At 35.5% G+C, this 23,144-nt stretch overlaps 1 protein-coding gene across 2 annotated transcripts in view; it reads left to right on the forward strand.

Annotated features, from left to right (window-relative positions):
• Positions 1-10,424: 10,424 nt before the first annotated feature.
• LOC129416602 (gamma-aminobutyric acid receptor subunit pi) overlaps positions 10,425-23,144 on the forward strand; it is a 38,876-nt gene continuing 26,156 nt past the window's right edge. The window contains exons 1-2 of one of the 2 annotated variants that reach the window (XM_055170937.2): positions 10,425-10,630; positions 22,628-22,708. In XM_055170937.2, coding sequence (XP_055026912.1) covers positions 22,665-22,708 — 44 coding nt within the window. In that variant the 5' untranslated portion in view covers positions 10,425-10,630; positions 22,628-22,664. The remainder of the gene's footprint in view (positions 10,631-22,627; positions 22,709-23,144) is intronic. The other variant, XM_055170938.2, reaches the window with a different exon arrangement.

A 23,144-nucleotide genomic window follows, 5' to 3' on the forward strand; every position in this document is an offset into this window, starting at 1 on the left:
CCGCCCGCTCATTTCCTCTTTATTTACCTTGTTAGTGTTTCAGTATCACCTGTTGTCCTCTTGATTTGCTCCCTTTTTAATTCCTTGTGTGTGCTGTTTTGTGCTGATTCGTTTGTGATCTTCCCGTAGTCTGGTCTTGTCAAAGTGAGTTGTCAAGTTAATAGTAAAGTTTTAATGTCAGTTTTGTCTAGTTTATTGTTTCAAATCTACAGATCTATAAAGAATACTTGCTAAAGATTTGCGTATTTCTTTCCTCTTTCACCATCAGATGTCTTTCTCATTGTCTTTTGTCTGGCTGTCAGTCTGATTGGTGATTATGTCCCGGTCTAAAGCTTGTGCTGTTTCCATCTGTTCTCTGTGTTCTTCAGCAAGGAGACGCTGTGTCTCTATCTGTGCTGTTCTTCAGAGCAGATCTAAGCATCTGCTGAGGTTTATGTTTAGCCTCAGCAGATGGTGGGAATCACAGTATCACCAAGCTGATGTGATATACAGACATCCAGTACTCTTTTCAAAACCAGATTTTAAAGCTGATGTTTATTTAGGGTCCAAAATTAACCCTTTTCATCAAAGTAATTTAATTTTAAGTATCTTAAAGTTTCTAGGTTCATCTTTTTTACACCCAGACCAAAGTTTAAATCAGACCCTACCCAACGTTATTGCCTGAAAGGTAACAGCCTTAAAGTGTAAAGGTTATCCAGGCTTCTGCAGTTTAATGCCTTTAGGCTACAAGGCTGATAAGTATGAATATTTAGGCATTTTAAAAGTAGGAATCAAAGTCTGAATGTTATGATGGGGAAGTTGGATTTTGCCAGGGCATGTAGGATTCATTATTGTGAATGACGATTATTGTGAATAAAATAAAAATGATCTGATCATCATTTGATTTAGTTTTTTAAATGTTTCTTTAGCAGTACTTCTTTGCCTGTTTCCTCCAAACCTCTCTCATCGCAAAAGAGAAGAAAGAGGAAGAATGTGAAGATAAAATATTATGAAAGGACAGTCTCTGACCTGAAGGCAAGCACACCAATGGCACAACACCCATGTGTGTATGTGTAAGAGAGAGAGAGAGTGAGAGAGAGAGAGAGAGAGAGAGAGAGAGAGAAAGAGAGAGAGAGAGAAAAAGTGTGTTATGACATTAGCTTCACACTTACAGAAATAGCTTACAGACACAAAAGTGTGGTTTTCAGGGTTCTGCACAATATAATCGACTTTTTATTTATTTATTTAATTCATGTTTCTGGTCTTATTGTAAATTATGTTTGACTGCATGTCTTTTCTGTAATCCCTTAAAGCAATATCGCTGGTGTAGGAGTGTGATATGGCTCTATATCAGCACAACTGTAATTAGGTCAGAAACACAAAACCACAGGCAGACAATAACAGCCATCCTGATATAGATCATATCGGCGATATTGAGCTTATACAACAGTTTCACGGTACACTTAGATAAATCAAAAAACATCTACTCAGTGTCTTTTGTGCAAAACAACTTCCTTCCTATACAGATTCGAAGCCCAGGATGATGGGTAACCAGGCCCTAAAAGCAGGCACCAAGCACTGGCGAGTAACCAGGCATTGTGTCAATCGCCAGTTGTGACAATTTTGGGTCATATATGAACAAGTTGGGTTAACAGTTTGGTAACAAACCAGCATTTTTTTATATATATACAGAAATAAAATGGGTTGTGGTGGATTTACTTCAATAACCTCTGATTATTGTGTCTTGTTATAGTTTAAGACCAATAAACATTCTTCTGGTGTTTACAGTATGATCAGCAGTGTGCCATGCATGGACAGCTGTGTTTCTCCATCTTTATGTGTTTCTCTCTCTAGAGAATCAACTTTGAAATCATATTGCTTATAAAGTCATGCATATTTTAATCAGATGCCTGTGCAGTGTTTTTTTCTGTAGTAACCGCAACAGCCAATACAGAAAAACACTACAAACATCTTCAGCTGGTATAACTCGAGCTAAGAGCAATTCATATTTGTAAAATCCTGCAATATTTTCATATGCATATGTTACTACTTGTTTGTTGAAGGCAACATAATGAGAAACAAGATATTCAGATTTAATCAGATGGCAAAAGTGTCCCTATGACAAGTTGTTGTGAAATAAAATGGCTTGTTTTAATATTAAGAATACAGTTCTTTATTCTGAGCTTGTGCCCTTTTAAAAGTCCCGTTCTTTCTGTGTTTTTGAAGATTTGATTGTGTTTACAGTGCGCAATAACATGTGTTCATGTCTCACGTGGTATTTTTCACACAATTGACTTATCTGTATAGCGCTGTTTTTACTGTCCTCAAAACGGGCTGATGTCTTCCTTGTTCTATGAAGTCCCTCCTTAAGAAATACGTATCGAGTTCTGATTGTGTAGTTTGTTTAATGTGTTTTGATTCGATAGCAGCTTAGCTTGCCGTTAGCTTAGCTGGTGACTGACGTATTCCTGTGGGCAGAGGTTAGTCAAAAAACTGTTCTAGTGACGTCATTAAAGCAGGAAGTAGAGGGCTGTAGTCCAAACCGGCCGTTCGCTGTAGGCTTTGAAAGGCAAATTCTATTAAAGAAAATATATCGCCTGGCAGTGAACTTATTTATGCTATTATAGCAACATTACACACTAACTAAGGTTTAAAAACTGGGATCAGAAAGAACGTGAGCTTTAATGAAAAATGTCAATTAGCAGTACTACAAGTTTAAATCTGTTCAACCTTTTTCTTGTCAGATGTCAATATGAGGCTGATGAGATCACACAACATCTGTCAATACAGTAACACACACATAATGTTTCAAGTGATCATCACTTGAACTAAAGTGTGTTGTCTGATATCGCTTTACTTGTTAATGTGTTTTCCTGTGTGAATCTCAGCTCATCCTGACTGACACATTCATACACAGTCTTTAAATAGGGAAAACATGGAAGTGTTTGGTGGCTTCTAAATTCATCCCTGTTAAGATCCTAAGGAATAAATGGAACTAGGCTAAATGCTAACACATTCATGACACGCTGTGCAAAGATGAAGTGCACATATTGAGAAAAGATAGGCATGTATTCATTCATCTAAGTTTCAATTCAATTTTTTTCAATTCAATTTTATTTATATAGCGCTTTTCACAATTGGTGATTGTTTCAAAGCAGCTTTACATTAAGTTAATAACATAGTAAAATATTAAAAAACTGTGGTGTTTTCCTTTAAAGGCCCTTTCACACGTGACGCGGCAAGTGGTGGAATCAGCACACAGTTGCTGATTTCTTTTTAGCTTTGTGCAGTTGAAGTCTTGTTTACACTTTTGCAATTCGCATGGCTCTACTCTACGGCATGAACGAGACTTTTATGCTTGATGTGCTCTCCGTTGTATAATTCTGTGAAATGACAGAGGGCGACTCGTGAGTAATTGTTCTCAAAACCATCAAAAAGCAGCGATGAGAGAAAGTAGTTTGCCAAATAATTTGTCAAACACTCGTCTCGTGAGAAGTTTGTAAATACGTGGATTTCTTCACATATAAACTGATTAGGTTGTGGGTCATTTTGACGACACATGAAAAAGTTTTTATGATGTTTTTATAAAACATCACTTTACTTGAATGGGTGTTCATAAGGCTGACATGACACATTCATGACCATGACATGACACGTGTCATGAATATAAAGGAGATTTTATTGATGTTTATGACTACTGTCATTAAGTGTCATTTGTTCAATTATGTCATTTTTATTGCAAAGATGACATTGTTTGAAATGTCTTTGTTATGGCAACTTGACATTAAACAAGACAACATAACTGACCACTTTTTACCAGTGATACAAATTGAATTTGTCATTGGAATGTCATTACGTGTTAATACTCTGTAAAATAGTTTTATAACAGCATCATAAAGATTTTTCTTGACCTCAACTACAGTGGTACAAATATAATTTGTCATTAAGTGTTAATAATATTTGACATAGTATTAACACTTAATGACATTTAAATCACAGTTTAATGTAATGTTAACCCACAAAGCTAGGTAGTTTCTTAAGTTTGATAATAATTGTTTATGATTTATAACAAGTTGTGTTGTATTGGTTTATGTCAAGTTGTCATGACAAAGATATCTCAAACAATGAGGTATGTAAAATAAAACGAAAGTTTCTAAGCAGTTGCACACATATGTGTAAATGCTTTTTGGCATTTAGAAATAGACCCAGATAGATTTCAGCATAATAGGGATACTTGCACTGAATCACCAATTTCACATGTATTTTGTGTATTTTCAAAATACAAAATACTGTATTTGTATTTAAATACATTTTTCCGCACAGTATTTTGTATTTGTATTTAAATACATTTTTCCACACAGTATTTTGTATTTGTATTTGAAATACATCTCCATGTATTTAATGAATCACCAGGTGGTTTAAGAAAGATGGATGGTCTTATCTGTTTCTGTGTTTTATGACCCGCTTAAAGGGGCCATGGCATGAAAATCTGACTTTTTCTATGTTTAAGTGCTATGATTGGGTCCCCAGTGCTTCTATCAACCTAGAAAATGTGAAAAAGATCAACCCAGAAACTTAGTTTTGGTAAACCATTCTCTACAAGCACATGAAAAAATAGGTCGTTGAAATTTGGCTCTCCTTATGTCATAAGGAGCTCTTATTATAATAACACCGCCCCTTAATCTGCACTATCCAACCACAGGACTGATATTTAGTGCAGAGAAAAGCACAATTCAGTTTTAATTGCAACAAACCACCATCATTGTGTTCAGTGTTTGAATTTCATCAGCTTATTTGCATTTTAAAGGACACACCCAAAACAGCACATTTTTGCATACACCTACAAGTGGCAATTTTAACATGCTATAATAAATTATTTATATGGTATTTTGAGCTAAAACTTCACATATGTGCTCTGGGGACACCAAAGATTTATTTGACATCTTAAAAAGTCTTGTGCCATGGCCCCTTTAAAGAAAACCCTCATAGGAGAAGCCCGTTTAAAACATCTCACTGTTTCAGATTTAAAGAGACAGTTTTTTGTTTTTAATCTTAAATCATCAGATATTGTTTGTTTCGCACTGCAAACATTGTTAAAAACAAATTAATTACAGGAACCAATGTTCAATTCAGTTTTATTTTCATCATTTCAAAGCAGCTTCAAACCATGTCACTACAATTTATCAATTTATGTTTTTTTGAGCAAAGTAAAATAAAACTTAATGATCAATGCACATATTTAAAACCTTTAAAATGGTCATTTGGTTCTAGAGTTTTTTTTAAATGTAGCTTACAGCATACAGTAGATGTCCTGCTTGACATTCTCATGCATTTCATTTTCTTTGTTATGCAAATCAGTTTCCAATTACAGCACGTCGCTCATTTCTCGTTCGGGTGTTTCTCTGTTGCTTTTTGTCTGAAATGTGTTGAGAGATGACAAAAGTACATTTATTACATTTCTCTGCATTCCTGCAGTTTATTGGAGAAAATTTCAAATCTCTCTGGCTATTTTTTGTTTCCTGTTTTACATGTAATATTGATTTTGATAAAGTTCATAAAGTATAGATTTATGTAAGCTCAGACAATAATGAGGACTGTGGTCGATCTGAAGCGTGAACCCAAGACTCACTCTCTCACGTACTCACTCATTCGCTCACTCACTCTATGGCTAATATAGCCATAAGCTCACTTGAGAAGATCACAGGATAAAATAAAGTGGGTTTTCTTGTGTGAGACCATCATTGTTTCCCCAAGGTACATGTTTTTATAGTCACACAACCTATGTGTGATCTAACAGACCGATAAAAGCCTGTGGCCTCTATAAGAGTACCGGATGCGATTTTATGGCTGAAACATTGTTGCTCAAGATACTGTATGCTCACGTCTGCACTCCAGTCATTTCAAGTGTTAAGCCATGTCTTTGTCTTTTATTTTATTTAAAATTATTCTTTGTCATGTTTGTATCTTGTTTTCCTGTTCCCTGATGTGTCATGCCCCTATTGGTTCCTCTGTCTTATTTGTTATGTTTTGATTGAGCTTTGCTCATATTTATGTTTTTGGTTATTAAAGACTGTACACCGGTTCTGTTAACTCACCTCTCAGTGGAGTTCCTGACAATTACAGTATACTGCAGCAATAGAGACAGATTGTTGTTAATCAATGTATTTAGTCAATACATTTCTGTTAGCTGATCAAATATTACAAAGACCACATACAACTTCAAACTGAGTTTTGGAGCCAGAGATATTACATATAATATAAACCAGCTCAGAGTCAGTGTACATGTGGTACAAGTGTGTTATGTATGTTTATACCTACAATGAATAGGAACTGAGAGGCAGAGCAGCAAGAAGACTATGAGGAAGAACAGGAGGACCCTATAGAGGAAATGCAGTTGTCCTGTATATGTGTGCTGTGCTGTCAATAGTGTTGATCCTCTGTTTACTGGCAAGTGCAAAGTTGCATGTGATGAAGGCTTACGGTCAGTTAATTTTAACTGCAGCTTCCAAATTCAGCACTAAGTCTCTGTTTTGGGTCACATTATTTTTTCTGGCCCTTCGAACTACAGTTTTTCTGTAACAGAGGATGAAATATTGCACTGACTGAATGTTCTGTCTTTTTTTCTGTCTGTCTGTAAGGACCATAACTTTCACCAGCCAGGGCATTTTAAATTATTTAAACCTCTAGATGAGAAACTTTTACAGTTTGTTCAGAATTTTTTTTTTTTTTTTTTTTTGAGTAGTTAACTGTTGCTTAAAGGTTTCTGCTAATGGCCAATTAATAGTTAAAGCAGGTCGGTACTGTATGTAGCTGATCAAATTCTGATCAGACTCTGTTCTAAGTGGATTTTGGAGTATATCTGTGTTAGTCTCCAGTGTGTTGCTTTGTGGCTGTTCACAGATGTTCACAGTATTTTTAGCACACTTAATTTAACTCAAATGAGCCAGTGCTATCTCTAGATAAAGCTCAGATCTGTCATTTGGTGTTATTTCGTTGGATTTGTTTGCCTATTTTCGGCATCGTCCGACTGGTGTCTAATCACCTAGAAAAAAACACACCTTAAATTTGTGATTTGAGATACTGATGATGTACAAACATTGCATGAGATGAGTTATACATTAAAGTCTAATACTTAGGTTTATATAATTATACATATAGGGGGGGTTTCCCGGACAGGGATTAGCTTAAGCCAGGACTAGTTCTTAGTTTAATTAGGAAATAAAACTAGTTTTAACAAACATGCCTTACTAAAAACATTACTTGTGTGCACTTTGAGGCAAAACAAGGGGCACTGCTGTATTTTAAAATATGTCAGTATAGTTTGTTTTCAATTTGGACACCTCTTACATTTATTTTAGTCTAGTCTAATCCCAGTCCGGGATACCGCCCCATAGTTTTTCCTTCTGCGATGTCTGTGATGTTTTTATAGATGTATCTATGTAAATTTCATTGAATTGAATCAAACAGATTTGAAATGAGGTTTTACACTGACCAGAAGGATGGTGGTCAAGTGTTCTTGATTTATAAAGCTGATCTTACTTTGTTCTTTAGTTGACAAAGATTTTACAAAAGTGATTTTTTTTTGGTCAATTTATTTTCCGAAATTGGAGATCAATATATAAGATACAAATAAATTTAAATGTACATTTTACCCATGATGCCTTTAACCAACAATATATAGTATAATATCTTACATCTGTTTATGCACAAGCATAATTTTGAATTAATGATATTTTTCTGCTTTTATACGGTTGTATTCACTTGAATAACTGTCTGTGTCCATGTGTGCGATATGTAGGAGAAAATTGCTACATAAAAGTCTTTGTCAGATCGGAGCTGTCTGATCTCTTTGTGCCTTTAGCAACATATCTGTGTTTCCAAAACTGCAGCATTTTAAGGCTTATAGTCATAAATAAAAGCCTGTTACAGAAGTTAGGAAGAAACATTGTGTTATGAAAGATCTTGAAATATCTTGATCATAAATATACATTATACATTATTTTAACCCCTACAATCATTAACGTTGTTGCTTGTAACCTGGTGCTAGATAATCATTTATTATAACAACAATTCTCAGCTTAGTCATTCAGTTGTTTGTTTAAATATTGGTATTCTGTAATTTTGGATATAAAACTGCTTTTAACACATCTTTTGAGGTGTAATGGGAATATTTGTTTATTGCTCTTTGTTTGAGGCCACAAGATGCAGCTGAAGAACCTCCAGCACTTGACAGAGAGTGTGTGACAGAAAACCTTTTAACCGCAGAGACTGAGAAAAGCCGCAGAGAGCAAGAACCTGGCATAAAAACAGGATACAGAGCAAAGGAGGGGAATTTATATCAGGGTGAGAGAAAAACAGATAAAGTTCTAGAAAGAGAGAGGGGGAAATGAGAGAGAGAGAAAGAGAGAGATGCGAATGTGATTTGGAGAGGATGATGAGAAATGTAGAGCAGGAGGGAATTGATGGGGAGAGCCAGATACTGAGAATTAATCATCAATACAAGCAGCCAGGGAGAACAGGGGAAGAGAGAGAAAGATAGAATTGAGAATACACCGACAATAGATGTTATGGGAGCCAATTATATAGCAAGCAGGAGAGTTCTTAGTCGAAAGTCTGTTTCTATTATGAATGCGGTGTGTGGCAGCTTCATCACTCCTCGCACCTCATCCTCTTGTTCTGCTCTGAAGGCACTCATTTAGGTGTTCACAACACAAATGTTAACACTATAAAGTAAAGCCCTTATCGGAATCTTACAAGTGTTTCACCTTTGGAGGTTTGAAAAGATTAATAATTTCTTTTTGTAACGTTTGCTTAAACAAACGTCATTTATTCTATTCACACATGCGTTTGTGTGCAGTAAACAGCCGCTGTCCGTGGTACTGAAATTACAGCTTGTATTTCTGTTGCATTACTGTCAAAACTCCATTATACAACTGTGCTCTGCTTTGTATTATACCATATAAAACTATTTTTACAATTACAAACTGCTTTTACTGTGGACAAAGAGCATGTTGCAATCAGACATAAAAGAGAATGCACATATTTACTCTCGTAAAATAGAAGACATTAGAAAATTATTAAGATAGGTGACATAAATCATAATTAAATCAGCTTACATGGAAATGTAACACACAGTAAGTCCATCTATCTTAAAAAATGAAAAGGTTTTAAACCCTTAACATTCAACTTTCCTAGATGTAGAAAGGACGAATCCCTTTGATTGTTGTTGCTGTGATAGATAAGGCAGCTTATGTGAGGTGGTATTCACAAAACTCTTGTCAGAGCAGAGGTTGATGGCACCAGAATCTCATCTTCTGAGTGCAGATGCTTCAATTTCTGCTCTTCCTTTTTTCTGCTCTTTTCTCAAAATTTCCTCTTAGCGGTCTTCTTTCTTATCCTTCTTGTACGAGATCCCTGATGTTTAATGCATAGTGATGAATGTATTGTGCCTGGAGATAAAGAGGACTAGGTTGTGGAGAGAGAGGATTGTGTGTAGGAGTGAATCAGATGCGATAAATGTAGCTTTGACAAAGCTGAGGGAAGCTTTCTCCTTCTGCTGAGATGAATTTTTGTGTAAATATGTATTTATGCTTCAATAAATGTGTTAAATGCTCATTATGAGCAGATATGTCAAAATTGATAGATCATTTAAAACACGGCTGACGAAAATGCTTAGAAAAGAGATAGATTAGCACCATTACAAGACACAAAAGTACGCACAGTACAGACTTGAACATTATAGACTTAATCTGTACACAAAATAAAAACAATTTACAATTTACAAATGAACACAAAGTACAATTTTCAAATGAATCATAGATGTATGTACACTAGTAAGAGTTCCCTGATGGCAATTAAATTGTGATGTCTTGCTGTAATTTGATTAATGTATGCGTATATTTTTAGTAGGCTATATACAGTGTTCTTCAGTTAAAAAAATTCAAGCCAAACTCATGCTTTTTATAATATTGTTTATTTGTTCGTTTTTTTTTACACTACTGGATAAAAACACTGACTTCATGAGTCGTGGTTACTAGATTTTAAAAAATCATTAAATTAATTAGTTACGGTTAATATTTTAATTTAAAAATATATATATTTACTTTGAAAGGAGTTTTAGGTTAGATAGTTTATATCAATTTAAACAGTTGTTCTAATTGTTGTAGGCTACAAATAACTTTTCATGCTAACTGGGTTAAGTTTAAATAATATATTTTTTAAAAATTGTAATTAATGTAACGTTACATGACTTCCTGGATATTAACATTTTAAACTTCCATGACTGTAAGACCCGTGTAGGCTCTTTTAGAGTCTAACCTTGTAGTAAATGCGATTGTGAATGAATTACAAACACAAACTTAACAAACCCACCGATAAAATCCGAGTGAATTATGAGTCACGTGACGGGCGCATCTCTGTCAGTGAGAGAGAGAGAGAAAGCGCGCGCTGCCTGCGAGGGAATGTGTCACTGTCTGTCACTTCAGTTGTGTCTCGCGCTCTCCGCGTGCTGCGAGTCTTGAATCGGAGTAAAATTTTTGATTTAAACTGCTTTGATTTGGATATCAGGAGAAGATTAATGTTTATCTGGACGATGTTTGTCAGTGTTTTCTGATATTTTTTGTGAAATGAGTTCATCCGCGCTGCTACCCAGGTGAGTGAGATTGATCTGACGAATGTCACTTGAACCTTAACCTTTAAAAAAAAAAAAAAACTATTTGTGAATGTTTTATTTTTATTTCGATTGTTTCAGGTACATTTAAACAGTTTTATCGCTAGTAAACGATGCTTTCCTTCAGTTTGTACTTAACACTTAACAAGGAAATCTTACAAAGACATTGTAGCCTATGAGTGTGTGGTTGTAATGTTTTTGTTTTTGTTTGTTACATTTTTACTGGTGTAATATTATAGTTGTGTCTTGTGTTGTGTTGATGCTATACAGTAGGTGTGTCACATGTGTTGTGTCGATGCTATAGGTGTGCTTCATGTGTTGTGTAGATGCTAGCTGTGTCATGTCGTGTGTTGTTTGGATATTATAGGTGTGTCTCATGTGTTGTATAGATTTTATAGATGCGTTTTTTCCGTTGTTCAGATGTTGAAGCAGAATAAAGTTGATTTTCTAGTATAGTTACACACAGATATACTGAGGTTACATTTGTACATTAGAATAAAATCTGGTAATGAACACTTGGTTGGCAGTTCCAGTATTTGATTGCTTTTTTGAAAAGTATTTGCATTTTCATCATTACTAGTTAACTTTTTTGTTTTAGAGAGAGGACATATTGTTTTAGGACAGCACATACAGTTTTATTGTAATTCGACTTAGCCATAGAGAAAATGATGTGTGTTTTTTCTAATCAACTCAAAAATGAGTAAACGACTTATTGTTGGGACTCTGCCATAATCTTGTTGGTAATTATATCTAGTTTTGTATGGCAGGGTCCTAACAGTACATGTTTTGTGTGGGAGATCGTGGTTTTGGTTTTGTTATATTTAACCACGTTTTTCCCGTGTCTTGTGACTTTTTCCCCGCTCCCTTGTATTCTCTAGTCTTTGTTTTAATGTCTTGTTTAGTCTAGTGTTCTGTTTTCATGTGTATATATTTATATATTTATATATATTTATTGTTTTGTCTTGTTTGTACTGGTGTTGTCTTGTGTTTGTATGTCTCGTCTCCTGACTCCGCCCCCTCGTTTCCCTGTTAATTATCCCATTATTGTTTGATTCATGTCACCTGTTCACCTCATCATTTGCTCCCCTATTTAAGTCCTTGTGCCCATTGTCCTGTCTACGTGCGTACTGTTTGTTCCTGCTGTGTTCCTGTCGGATTCAAACCAGTTAAGCCAAGTTTATTTGTGCTGTTTAACTAGTCCAGTTTAGTGTCTTGTTGTACTTAGTGTAGTCTTATCCTGTCAGTGTTTTGTAACTTAGTATCTTGTATATCCTGTTTGTTTTGCCCCCTCGTGGGTTTTCTTTTCCCTTTTGTTAATAAAGTCCTGTATTGTGTACTGCCGTCTGCGCTTGGGTTCATCTGTCCCCAAACCCTCACACTTATGATGTCTGATGTGTGCTAATATCTTTAGATTTTGAGTATATGTGCAGAAGCCAAACCCACAACAGACAGTCGATCGTGAGCAAATGTAGGTGTATGAATGAACAGGATTAACATAAATTATTTATTTTTTGGGAGTGTTGTGGAGGATGCTCCATGCTCTTTTCCTTATCATCAGCATTCCAGAAGTGTGATTTTCAGAGTGTCACATTTCCTCAAATCCTGACAGACTGAGAGTCTGTTTGAGGATGTTGAGGTTTATCACGTATTCAACACATTACCTTCATTTTCATATTAGACCTTATATACAGGTTGGTAACAGTTCAAAAATTACAAATAATACATATGGCATTCAGAGAAAATTAAGCCTAGTTAAACGATCATTTTTTGAGGAAACTTAACCTTGATAAAGTGTGCTTTGAGAGGTTCAGTGTCACAAATAAGAGTAATATGTTTTGTCCATTTGAAGGTCAAAAACTGATCCATACTGTTGCCAGGGTCATGTAAATGGAGCTATAAGCATCACTGTTTTTTATGGAGAGCTCCCTCCATCCATTCAATGGTTTGATTAACCATCAATCATATTTTGGTTGGATGGTACAGTGGGAGGGTTGCCATGACGCTCCACGTGGCTGTCTACTTCTTAGTTGATGCCACCTGTTTTTTAATATGATTTTTAGCTTCTACTCTTGACCTATGGACCCTTTAGAGTCAATCATTCAAGATTTCTTACTCAGGTTGAGACAGAACATAAACTCAAGTGACAGATGTTAAGTGTTTGACCCTGAAACATCTCTTTAGTCCGCTGTGAGCAGGATTGTGACAGCTGATTTATTACTGTATGTTCTACCCAGGATATGAGCTTCCTTTTAAATGAAAGATCTCGTGACCAATGGTGACCTTGCCCTGTCTTATACTGTAACTTGTTCATTGAAGTTGCTTCAGTAAATAATGTTCCTCTTGACTCATATGTTGTTCATGTTTTACATCATTGCATGATATTTTAATAGATTATTTTGCCAAGAGTCATGTGAAGATGTTCTGGATTGGATGGTTTTTACTGTATGGTTGCGTGTTAGTTGTCCGTCCTTTCTTTGGAGAAAAAAATTAATAAACCATTGCATTACCAAAAAGTTGTACCAACACAAAGGTTATCAAACGTTGCTTGGTCTGTAGACCTAACAGTTTTTTTTATGGGTAATGGTTTTGTTTTCATTTCATTAAAGCATTGTTTTGGATGTTAACAAGAAATTAAAAAGCACAAATAGTTGACATACAGTAAAAGCATAAAGATTATAAAGATTTATAGCATAAAGCATCAGATTATTTGGTCCAGAAATAATTTGATGAAAATTGTTCATATTGATATTCATAACTCTAGAGATGAAGACACATTTAAGATTTCTTCTTCTTATTTTTTTTCAGGAGATACAATTATAGTCTCATTTGTAATTTGTTGTTTCTTTGGTAATGTCTTCATCTCATATACACAGTAGCATCTCTCAGTCCTCTGTGGGATCTTTGAAATTGATTGTATTATTTTTTTTACTCAGTTTATCTAATCAGTGTGATTTCTTTTCCATCATACCGCACGGCTAATTTACAGTCAGGTTAACTTTGGTCCCACAGTCTATACCTTCTGCTCTTTACAGATGCAGACAGATGGGCACATTTTATAGATGTATCAGAGAGCAGCAGGTGGCTCATATGCTCTGCCTGATTAAAACTGATGTGATCCCCGGTGCAGATGCATCATGGGATCCGAAATCGGTGCAGTTCTGTATGTGTAATATACTATAGGGCTGCACAGTATTGAAGAAAAATGTAATATGCTATAACTTGCTAGTTAGAAATTTGCATAGAAATATGCTAAATAAAATATACTAAAAGATAGTGCTTTTAGTTTGTAACATCAATTTTAACTCATTAGAATTTGTTAATAACTGAAAATTATATAACAAACATACGTTTTACATTCTTTCTACTCATTGATCATCTTGCAAACATGACAAGCACTCATTCGTGTGCCAGTCTCTTCGATAACACCTTGACAATACATAACCTATGGAAATATTTTTTCAGCTATTGCGATTGTCATATGCACTTCTACTATATTTTGATATATTTTGCAGCCCTAGTAATAGTGCAGCTCTTATCTGTAGATTCTAGTTGTTTAGTGAGTTCAGGGAGATATTTATTTGATGGTAACTTGATATAGTTTAATTGTTGTAATATAGAAATGGGTGGTGAAATTAGTTTGGGAGTAATCTTGGTAACTTCAAACGCCAATAATATGCATAGGCCCTGTCTTACACCCGGCGCAATGTGACGGCAGGTGCATCGCAAGTGTTTCTTACTAGTTTCAGTCTTACCCTGCGTTCACACCAGCTGCGGTAGAGGCGGCAAAAACACGCTACTCGCGCGTAAGTTGGACACTTGAACATTTTGAGTTTAATCGCTTCATTCACGCGTGAAATTCTGGTCATTCGAGACATTTACGTGGAAATGCGCACGAATATCCGCCAAAGTTCAGAATGTTTAACTCACCGTTTCCCGCAGCAACGCTCAATTTGCGTGGAATTCACAATTCGTACAAACCACGCCGCAGGATGCCTATTCGCGTCTTTGCATTGACTTAACATGTAAATCACTCGCACTTGCCACCTCTTCCGTGTCTGGTGTGAATGCACATATAATTTTCACGTCCAGTGCCACACTGTTAAATAGCAAATGCACTTGCGCATGTTCGCCCATGGGCATGCTGGTCTGAAAATGAGGTGTGTTTAACTTCAGGTGCATTGTTGGCTTGTATTTTGAGGCGACTAAAAACGATTGCGCCATTCTCCAACAAAAATCTAGTCTAAAGTTTATTTAAAGCTGTGGTGCATGATTTTTGAAAAACACTTTGAAAAAGGGAGTCGGGCCGAGTACCAAAACACACTTGTAGCCAATCAGCAGTAAGGGACGTGTCTACAAACCAACATCGTTGCCTGGGTTGCATATGTGTGGGGGGGGGGGTCTATCAAAAGAAGGTCCAGATTATATTGGGGTAGGGGCGTGTTTGTTTAGGTGATTTCAAATAACAACATTGGCTTTCAGAGATCATGCACCCCACCTTTAAAGACACTTTTGTATTATGTGCCTATAGGCAAGTGCACAAAGTGTGTACACTCAGCTTATTACATTCAAAGCAGCAGCACACAAACATGCCAAATATAAAAACTAAAGGATACAATGCAATGTAAAAGATTATTATTGTGTACATAAAGATAAAAATGCGTACGTCATCATAATGGATAGTGATATGTTTCCTCTATTCAGAAGAGTTCAGTCTTTACTCCTGCAAATTCCTCCATGAAAATAGTGAATCTGGTGCGAGCGCAACTGGCTTTTAAAGGGAATGGGAGATGGGACTCTGATTAGTTTATTGCACGTTAAGCCCAAAACACACCCATGGCTCATTGAGAGAATACCCTTTTGGACCATCATGTGCTGGGCACGCCGACCGTTTTTTTTTCCATCATTAAACTAGCAAAAATGGATTTGGACACATGCGATTCAGACCATGCGCTTAGATTGTTAAAATAGGGCACTTTGTCTTAAGAACTAGTCTGACCAGTCTTTTTGAATTATCTTAAAGACAACAATTAGGATTAGGAACACAAGATAGAAACGAAGGAAACTCAAACACAATAGGATGATGAAAAGCAAAAGACAGGATTTTATATCATTCATTGTGATTTGACTCAGAATCTAACACTTTTTTTCCCTTACAGCCCTTTTCATGTTAAGTGGAACACAGTTCCTATCCAGTTTGCAGAGGCAGCAACCATAATCTGGTACAAATTTCTTTAGAGACAGAAACAGACACACTAGGTCTGATTAATGTATGACCGAGACCAAGAGCAACAACATAACAGGATTTTTGTGCTGTTTTTACATTGAATTTTGGTTAGAAGAAATTCACTCATTAATGCTCCATTATACAGGAAGCAGCAGTTAGGTTTACATTTTACTAATACAATTCTCAATATCTGCAATTAATTATCTTACATCACCCTGTATTACTGTAATATTTCATTGTCTCTTGTGTCTACACACAAATTACATTATTCTTATGTTATCAGTAGATTAATTCATCTGCTTCTTTAAAACAGATGATATGCAAAGTATGCCAACTTATGTATTTATGTGTTCAGCTTCATTACATCTCTCATTTTCTATGTTGAGATACACTTTATAAAGACAGCAGTCACTGAAGGTAATGGTTTTTAAATTGAGGTCATGCCTCAGGGATTGATCCTGTACTGTGGGTATATTGAGCTATCAAATTAATACATCAGATAGTTGGTATCTTTCTTTCTTTCATTGAGACTAAGGGTGTCACGATTTTGATTTTAAATCGAAATCGATCGAAATTAAGTCACAATCTCGAACTTCGAATTAAAAAAAGGAATCGTCAATGCTGCCACACCCCTATGTCACATCTGCTCGACTTGTCAAGTGGGGGAAAAAAACAAACGCGTCGAGTGCTGTGAGTCAACCTAATTTAGCTAGCTACAGCAAGTCAAAAGATAGCATATCAGATGCAGGAGACACCATGTGAGCTGCTCTTTATAGGAAACAAAAAACAGCAAGCGTTCTTGCCCGCCTTTAGCTGAACTCAATCGTCGCATGCTGCACAGCAGAGCGGCATCTGTGACAGGACCGGTGATGTGACAAATCCCTGCATCAGTGAGAGTGTGTTCGCTGCATTTTCAGTCATTCAGTAATTTGTGATTAATAAAAGCAGAACCACTTAAATTGTCTTGTTTTTATGCTAACACTGTCAAACTAACTTGTAAATGTAAGTTATTGATGGATTGATTGATTGATTCGTTCATTTCTGATCACCCTAACCACATGGGTTATAAAAATGAATATTTAGACAATTTTGACGATTGTAACAAATATTTTTTTATTAAATGCAACTGCTCAAACCCACTGCTTGTGACTATTTAAATAACATAACCTTAGCTGAACATTTAGCATTTTGTTTGTTTTAATAACTTGGCCAACCCTTACGAAAAAGAAGTTTATTGAAGTGTGCTATAAGTATTCTTCTTTTAAACTTAAAATCAGAAAGTATACTTTCAGTTTACTTTTTATGTACTTCTCTAAAATGTTCTTTAGGTACTTCTCAGAAATACACTTAAATTGTACTAAAGTATACTTGACCTATACTGACTGAAATGTCTAATTATATTTGGCCTATACTTGTTTACTGACATATACTTAAAATTATAAAGTAAAAATGCAACAACGAAAGTACATCAAGAAAGCTGCAAAAAGCCATATGATTAGCCCTGGTGAAAAATACATATACTTTATTGTATTTCAAGTATATTTAACTTTGCAATAGTACGTTACAAATATACTTAGAAAGAAATGTATCATATTTGAATATATTGAAAGTACTATGCTTACAACATATTTGCTTACAATTAAACTTTTAACATATTTCAAAATAATTATTATTTAGTATATTTTCTAAAAGTATACTTAAAAAAATATACTTGGAGATAAAGTTCTGTGCAATTTTTAAAGTATAATAATTTGAACTTATTTTAAAGTTTACTTTAGGTATACTGTTAAAGTTATCTGTTAAAGTTATCATTATAATAATGCACTAACAGCATATTTATAAAATACATTATTTAGCATCCTTTAGAAACAGTATATTTTAAGTACATTTTGAAAGTATATGTAGTGTACAAATGTATATTATCTTTATGGAGAATCTTTAGTGTTAACTAGTAGGTTATTAATTTAGTGCTGCAGGTATACTTGCAAGTATTCTTTTACTATACTTTTAGTTAACTAGTACTCATACTGAAAGTGAACATGCAATTGTTCTGTTAGTGTACTCTTTTTAAACTAGTAAGTTACTAATTGTGTGCTGCAGGTATACTTGCAAGTATTCTTTTACTATACTTTTAGTTAACTAGTAGTGTACTAGTCATACTGAAAGTTTACATGCAATTGTTCTGTTAGTGTACTCTTATTAAACTAGTAAGTTACTAATTGTGTGCTGCAGGTATACTTGCAAGTATTCTTTTACTATACTTTTAGTTAAGTAGTAGTGTACCAGTCATACTGAAAGTGTACATGCAAGTGTTCTGTTAGTGTACTCTTAGTAAACTAGTAAGTTACTAATTGTGTGCTGCAGGTATACTTGCAAGTATTCTTTTACTATACTTTTAGTTAACTAGTAGTTTACTACTTTAAGTGAACTTAACATCATACTATAAATATATATACATTGCACTATATATACAATACAATGTTCCTGTGTATTAATTTTTATACTTGACATATACCTTTTAATTGTACTTTCAATTTGAAGCTAAGTCTTTCGTATGCTATCAGTGAGCTAATCAAACAAAATTAATACATAAAAAAATGCCAAATATTGGATCATTTTGGATCTTCGGGACGGCACTGCATCACATACAGGAATGCTACTGTAATGGAAATCATAACATGGGCTCCAGAAAACATTGTCAGTGGACACAATCCACTGTGCCATTCGCCGTTGCCAGCTAAAACGCTATAGGTCAAAAAAGAAGCCATATCTATACATGATACAGAAGCACAGGCGTTTTCCCTGGGCAAGGCTCATTTAAAATGGACTTTGGCAAAGTGGAAAACTGTTCTGTGGTCCAACGAATCAAAATTTGAAGTTCTTTTTGGAAAACTGGGACGCCATTTCATCCGGACTAAAGAGGACAATGACAACCCAAGTTGTTATTAGCGCTCAGTTCAGAAGCCTGCATTTCTGATGGTATGGTGTTGCATGAGTGCGTGTGGCATGGGCAGCTTACACATCTGGAAAGACACCATTAATGCTGAAAGGTTTATCCAAGTTCTATAACCACATATGCTCCCATTCAGACGTCGTCTCTTTCAGGGAAGACCTTGCATTTTCCAACATGACAATGCCAGACCACATACTGCATCAATTACAACATCAAGACTGCGTAGAAGAAGGATCTGAGTACTGAAATGGCCAGCCTGCAGTCCAGATCTTTCACCCATAGAAAATATTTGGTGCATCATAAAGAGGAAGATGCAACAAAGAAGACCTAAGACAGTGGAGCAACTAGAAGTCTGTATTAGACAAGAATAGGACAACATTCCAAACATTGGTCCTCCTCCAGCTGTTCCTTATATGTACATTTGGCTTTTCCGGCCTCTTATTGCTACCTGTCCCAACTTTTTTGGAATGTGTAGCTCTCATAAAATCCAAATTGAGCCAATATTTGGCATGACATTTCAAAATGTCTCACTTTCAATATTTGATATGTTATCTATATTCTATTGTGAATAAAATATAAGTTTATGAGATTTATAAATTATTCCATTCCTTTTTTATTCAAAATTTCTACAGTGTCCCAACTTTTGGGACCTCTGATTTGAGGTTGTATATGTATCTATATATATATGGCTGAATCCCCTGAAAATTAACTTTCGTTCTGGACTCCATTTCCCATAATCCCGCATACCTGGACTGATTACTCTGCCACCTGAAGCTCATTGGACAGCCTATATAAACTCTCTGGAAACATTCAGTCAGTGCAAATCTTGATTTGTACCGGCTGTCATTGCTGAGCGGTTTGCCTGCCTGCATACCGATCTGTATTTATTGATCTTTATCTGTTTTACCTGGTTTTATGAGTATGTTTGTTGACTGCTCTGACCCTTTTGCCTGTTTCATGACTAAGAGATTTGCCTGCCCTACATTGGTGTGTTTGTTGTTGTTTGACTTTGCCTGTTGGAATATGAGTGTGTTTAATAAAAACCTGCAGATGGATCCTCAGTGTCAAAGTGCTTTGTTACACAAGCAGTATACAATAAGTAACCTACTAGTTTACTAAGAGTACACTAACAGAACACTTGCATGTACACTTGAAGTATATGACTAGTAAACTACTAGATAACTAAAAGTATATTAAAAGAACACTTGGAAGTATACCTGCAGCACAAAATTAGTAACCTACTAATTTACTAAGAGTACACTAACAGAACACTTGCATGTACACTTTCAGTATATGCCTACTAAACTACTAGATAACTAAAAGTATATTAAAAGAACACTTGGAAGTATACCTGCAGCACAAAATTAGTAACCTACTAGTTTACTAAGAGTACACTAACAGAACACTTGCATGTACACTTGAAGTATATGACTAGTAAACTACTAGTTAACTAAAAATAAATTAAAAGAACACTTGGAAGTATACCTGCAGCACAAAATTAGTAACCTACTAGTTTACTAAGAGTACACTAGAACATTTGCATGTACACTTGAAGTATAAGTCTAGAAAACTACTAGTATACTCATGAGTTCACTTGCAGTACAAATGAAGAACTAATTGTGCACTAGTTGTACACTTAAAGTTGACTACTCTTACACTTATAGAACACTTAGAAGTATACTTTTATATACTAAAAGTGGGCCAATTTAGTCCCAAGCGGTATTCAAGCAGTACACTTACAAGTATACTACTAGAACATAAATGTTAGTACACTTACTACATAAAGTATACTTAAAACTATACGCCAACATTACTTAAGTATACTTAATAAAATGAACTTGAAGTATACTTCTTTTTCGTAAGGGAAAACAGAACTATCTTATGAACATGTGTTGATTCATCGCACAGAATAACTTACAACGGAGAAATTTGTTTATAGAATCATTACGTAGGTATTTACACATTGTCAGTAGCTGGTTTGCCAACCGTCATAAGACTCCAAAAGAAGAAGTGTCATCTTACTATAAGCTTGAAGGGATTTATAGCTCTTAAACTCCTGCAAAGTGTAAATAAAGTCCTGCAAAACAAGATAACAGTTAATTGACCAGATATGTAAGCGGAGGTGCGTCTGGATCCGTAATCCAGTCTTGGGCTGCTAAATCATATGGTTCTATGTTGTTTATTTGTCCAAATAAAGTTTTTTGGCAGAAGCATTTAGTTTCTCCCAATAGGGTCCCTTCTCTTTTTCTTTCAACTTCTCGATTTCTTCTGTTTTTCTTAAATTTTACCTAGTTTTATATTAACACACGCACAATTAAATGGCATAGTGGTTGGCGGTGCCTCTAAACATGGCGCCCAGGTCCCATAATGCAACACTGCAGTGACGTACATTAACATTCCCTATTAAAGTTTACATTTAAAATGATGACAAAAAACTATATTTATACAATTATATTTGACTTTTGAATTATTATCTTGTAACTCTGAAACCTTTTTTGGTGGGGCTAGTGAAATTTTTTTGCAAGGGCAAGTGTACCACTGGCTCAATCGGGCCAGTATAAGAAATTATTTGCATTGAGCCGTATAAAAGCCGAATTTTGACTTCAAAAGTCATAAAAGTTGTGTTTATCTGTGAAGACTAACTTGTTGGACTTAAAGGAACAGTATGTAAAATTTTTTTATCAATTAATCATAAAATGGCCCTGATAGGTCACTAGACATTAAGAAATCACGTTCATTTCAAATACTTATATCACTGACAACAGTGGTCTGGCCAGGATATTGTCATTTTAAAAGTTGAGTTGCAGCCCTCAACTGATATTTATGTTGTCATTTTGTGTATTGGCCACCAGTTGTGTGATTGCAGTACCAGTTTTAGCCACAAGTTTTGTGATTGCAATACCAGTTTTGGCCACAATCCTACATACTGTTCCTTTAACGTGTAACACAGAGCTTAATTTTTGCGATAATTTAAGTGACACGAGCGATGGCAACCGTTGGCAACAGAAAGTGGGTGTGTCCAGCTATGCGACAAAGTTGAGAACAGCTCAACTTTATGCAAATGACGAGCTACAATCAATGATAGTGACTTCTCATCATCTGTCTTTCGTAATTTACTTAGAAGACAGTTAGTCCTTGGCTAATAGGACAACCTAATTAAGAACGCCTCCTAACGACCTCATTGAAAGAGACTACCGACACAGTGTCTACTGGTGGGCTCTGGCTGTGTGCACGCACAGTTACTCTTTTAAATAAGCCATCTGGATTTCTAATATTACTAAAGGTTTTCTGCTTGCTTTCAACCCACAGCAACACTTTCGAATAACAACGAGAGAGACTTCAAAGTCAGAAAACAGATTTCCTTTTTACTGGCAGTGATTGGATGTGCTGTGTTTGTGAGCGAGTCATTACAGTGTTTGCTGTAGTTGGTATTGTTCAGGATGGTGTTCAAAAAGTGTCCTGTGGTCGACGTTACATTATGAGTGTGGATTTCACTGCATAAATGTGCCTCAAGGGTAAATGACAAGTCAAGCGAATAGGTCCTACAACACGGTGTGTGTGACACCGAAAAAGATCTCTGATGGCTACCGGAGGGAGGGGATAACATATGTGAGGTGGTTTTTAAAGCCGTCATATCACACACAGTAAAGTCCTGTACTGCATTCTAATTCTGTCTCGATGTGTTAGTGGTCTGTTCAGTAAAATGAAGTAGATTAAAGGACTATAGTCAAAATATTCACTATAAAAATGCTTTTGCTCATACTGTGTGCGCTTCTAATGACCTGCTTCTGTTCTTCTTCAGATAGACCTCACCAGATCGCAGCTCTCATCCTCTCAACATGACGAGCTTCAGCTTTTTATTTACCCTCCTCTTCATCAGCAGGTAAGAGGAATTCAGTGTATTAAACTCATTGGATCATTTTAAGAGGGCTGTCTGGTGGATAATAGTGGAAATTCGGATTACTGGAAAAACTTGTCATTGGCAGGCAAGCGTTTACTCTTAATTGACGAGTTAACTCGTCAATGGCAGGGAAAGTGTTAAGGTTTCTTAAACAGGCTAATGTTTAACTACTTTAGTATATGCAAAAATGCCATTCATTCACATTTGTTTTTCCAAACCCTTTTTTATTTTTCTGCAAGAATGAGATTTGAGATATACAGCAGGCTTGATAGTGCCCTTTTGACTCTTATTGAATAGAAATGAGCATGTCAACTCCTAAAGACCTTCTTTTGAGTTCCACCGAGAATATCGAAAAATATCACACTGTTAAGCAGCATGGCGGTTAGCAAATCATGTGGCGAACTGTTTCTTTAATGAA

Source organism: Misgurnus anguillicaudatus, chromosome 11 (genome assembly GCF_027580225.2).
Source record: "Misgurnus anguillicaudatus chromosome 11, ASM2758022v2, whole genome shotgun sequence".
Taxonomy (NCBI): Eukaryota; Metazoa; Chordata; class Actinopteri; order Cypriniformes; family Cobitidae; genus Misgurnus; species Misgurnus anguillicaudatus.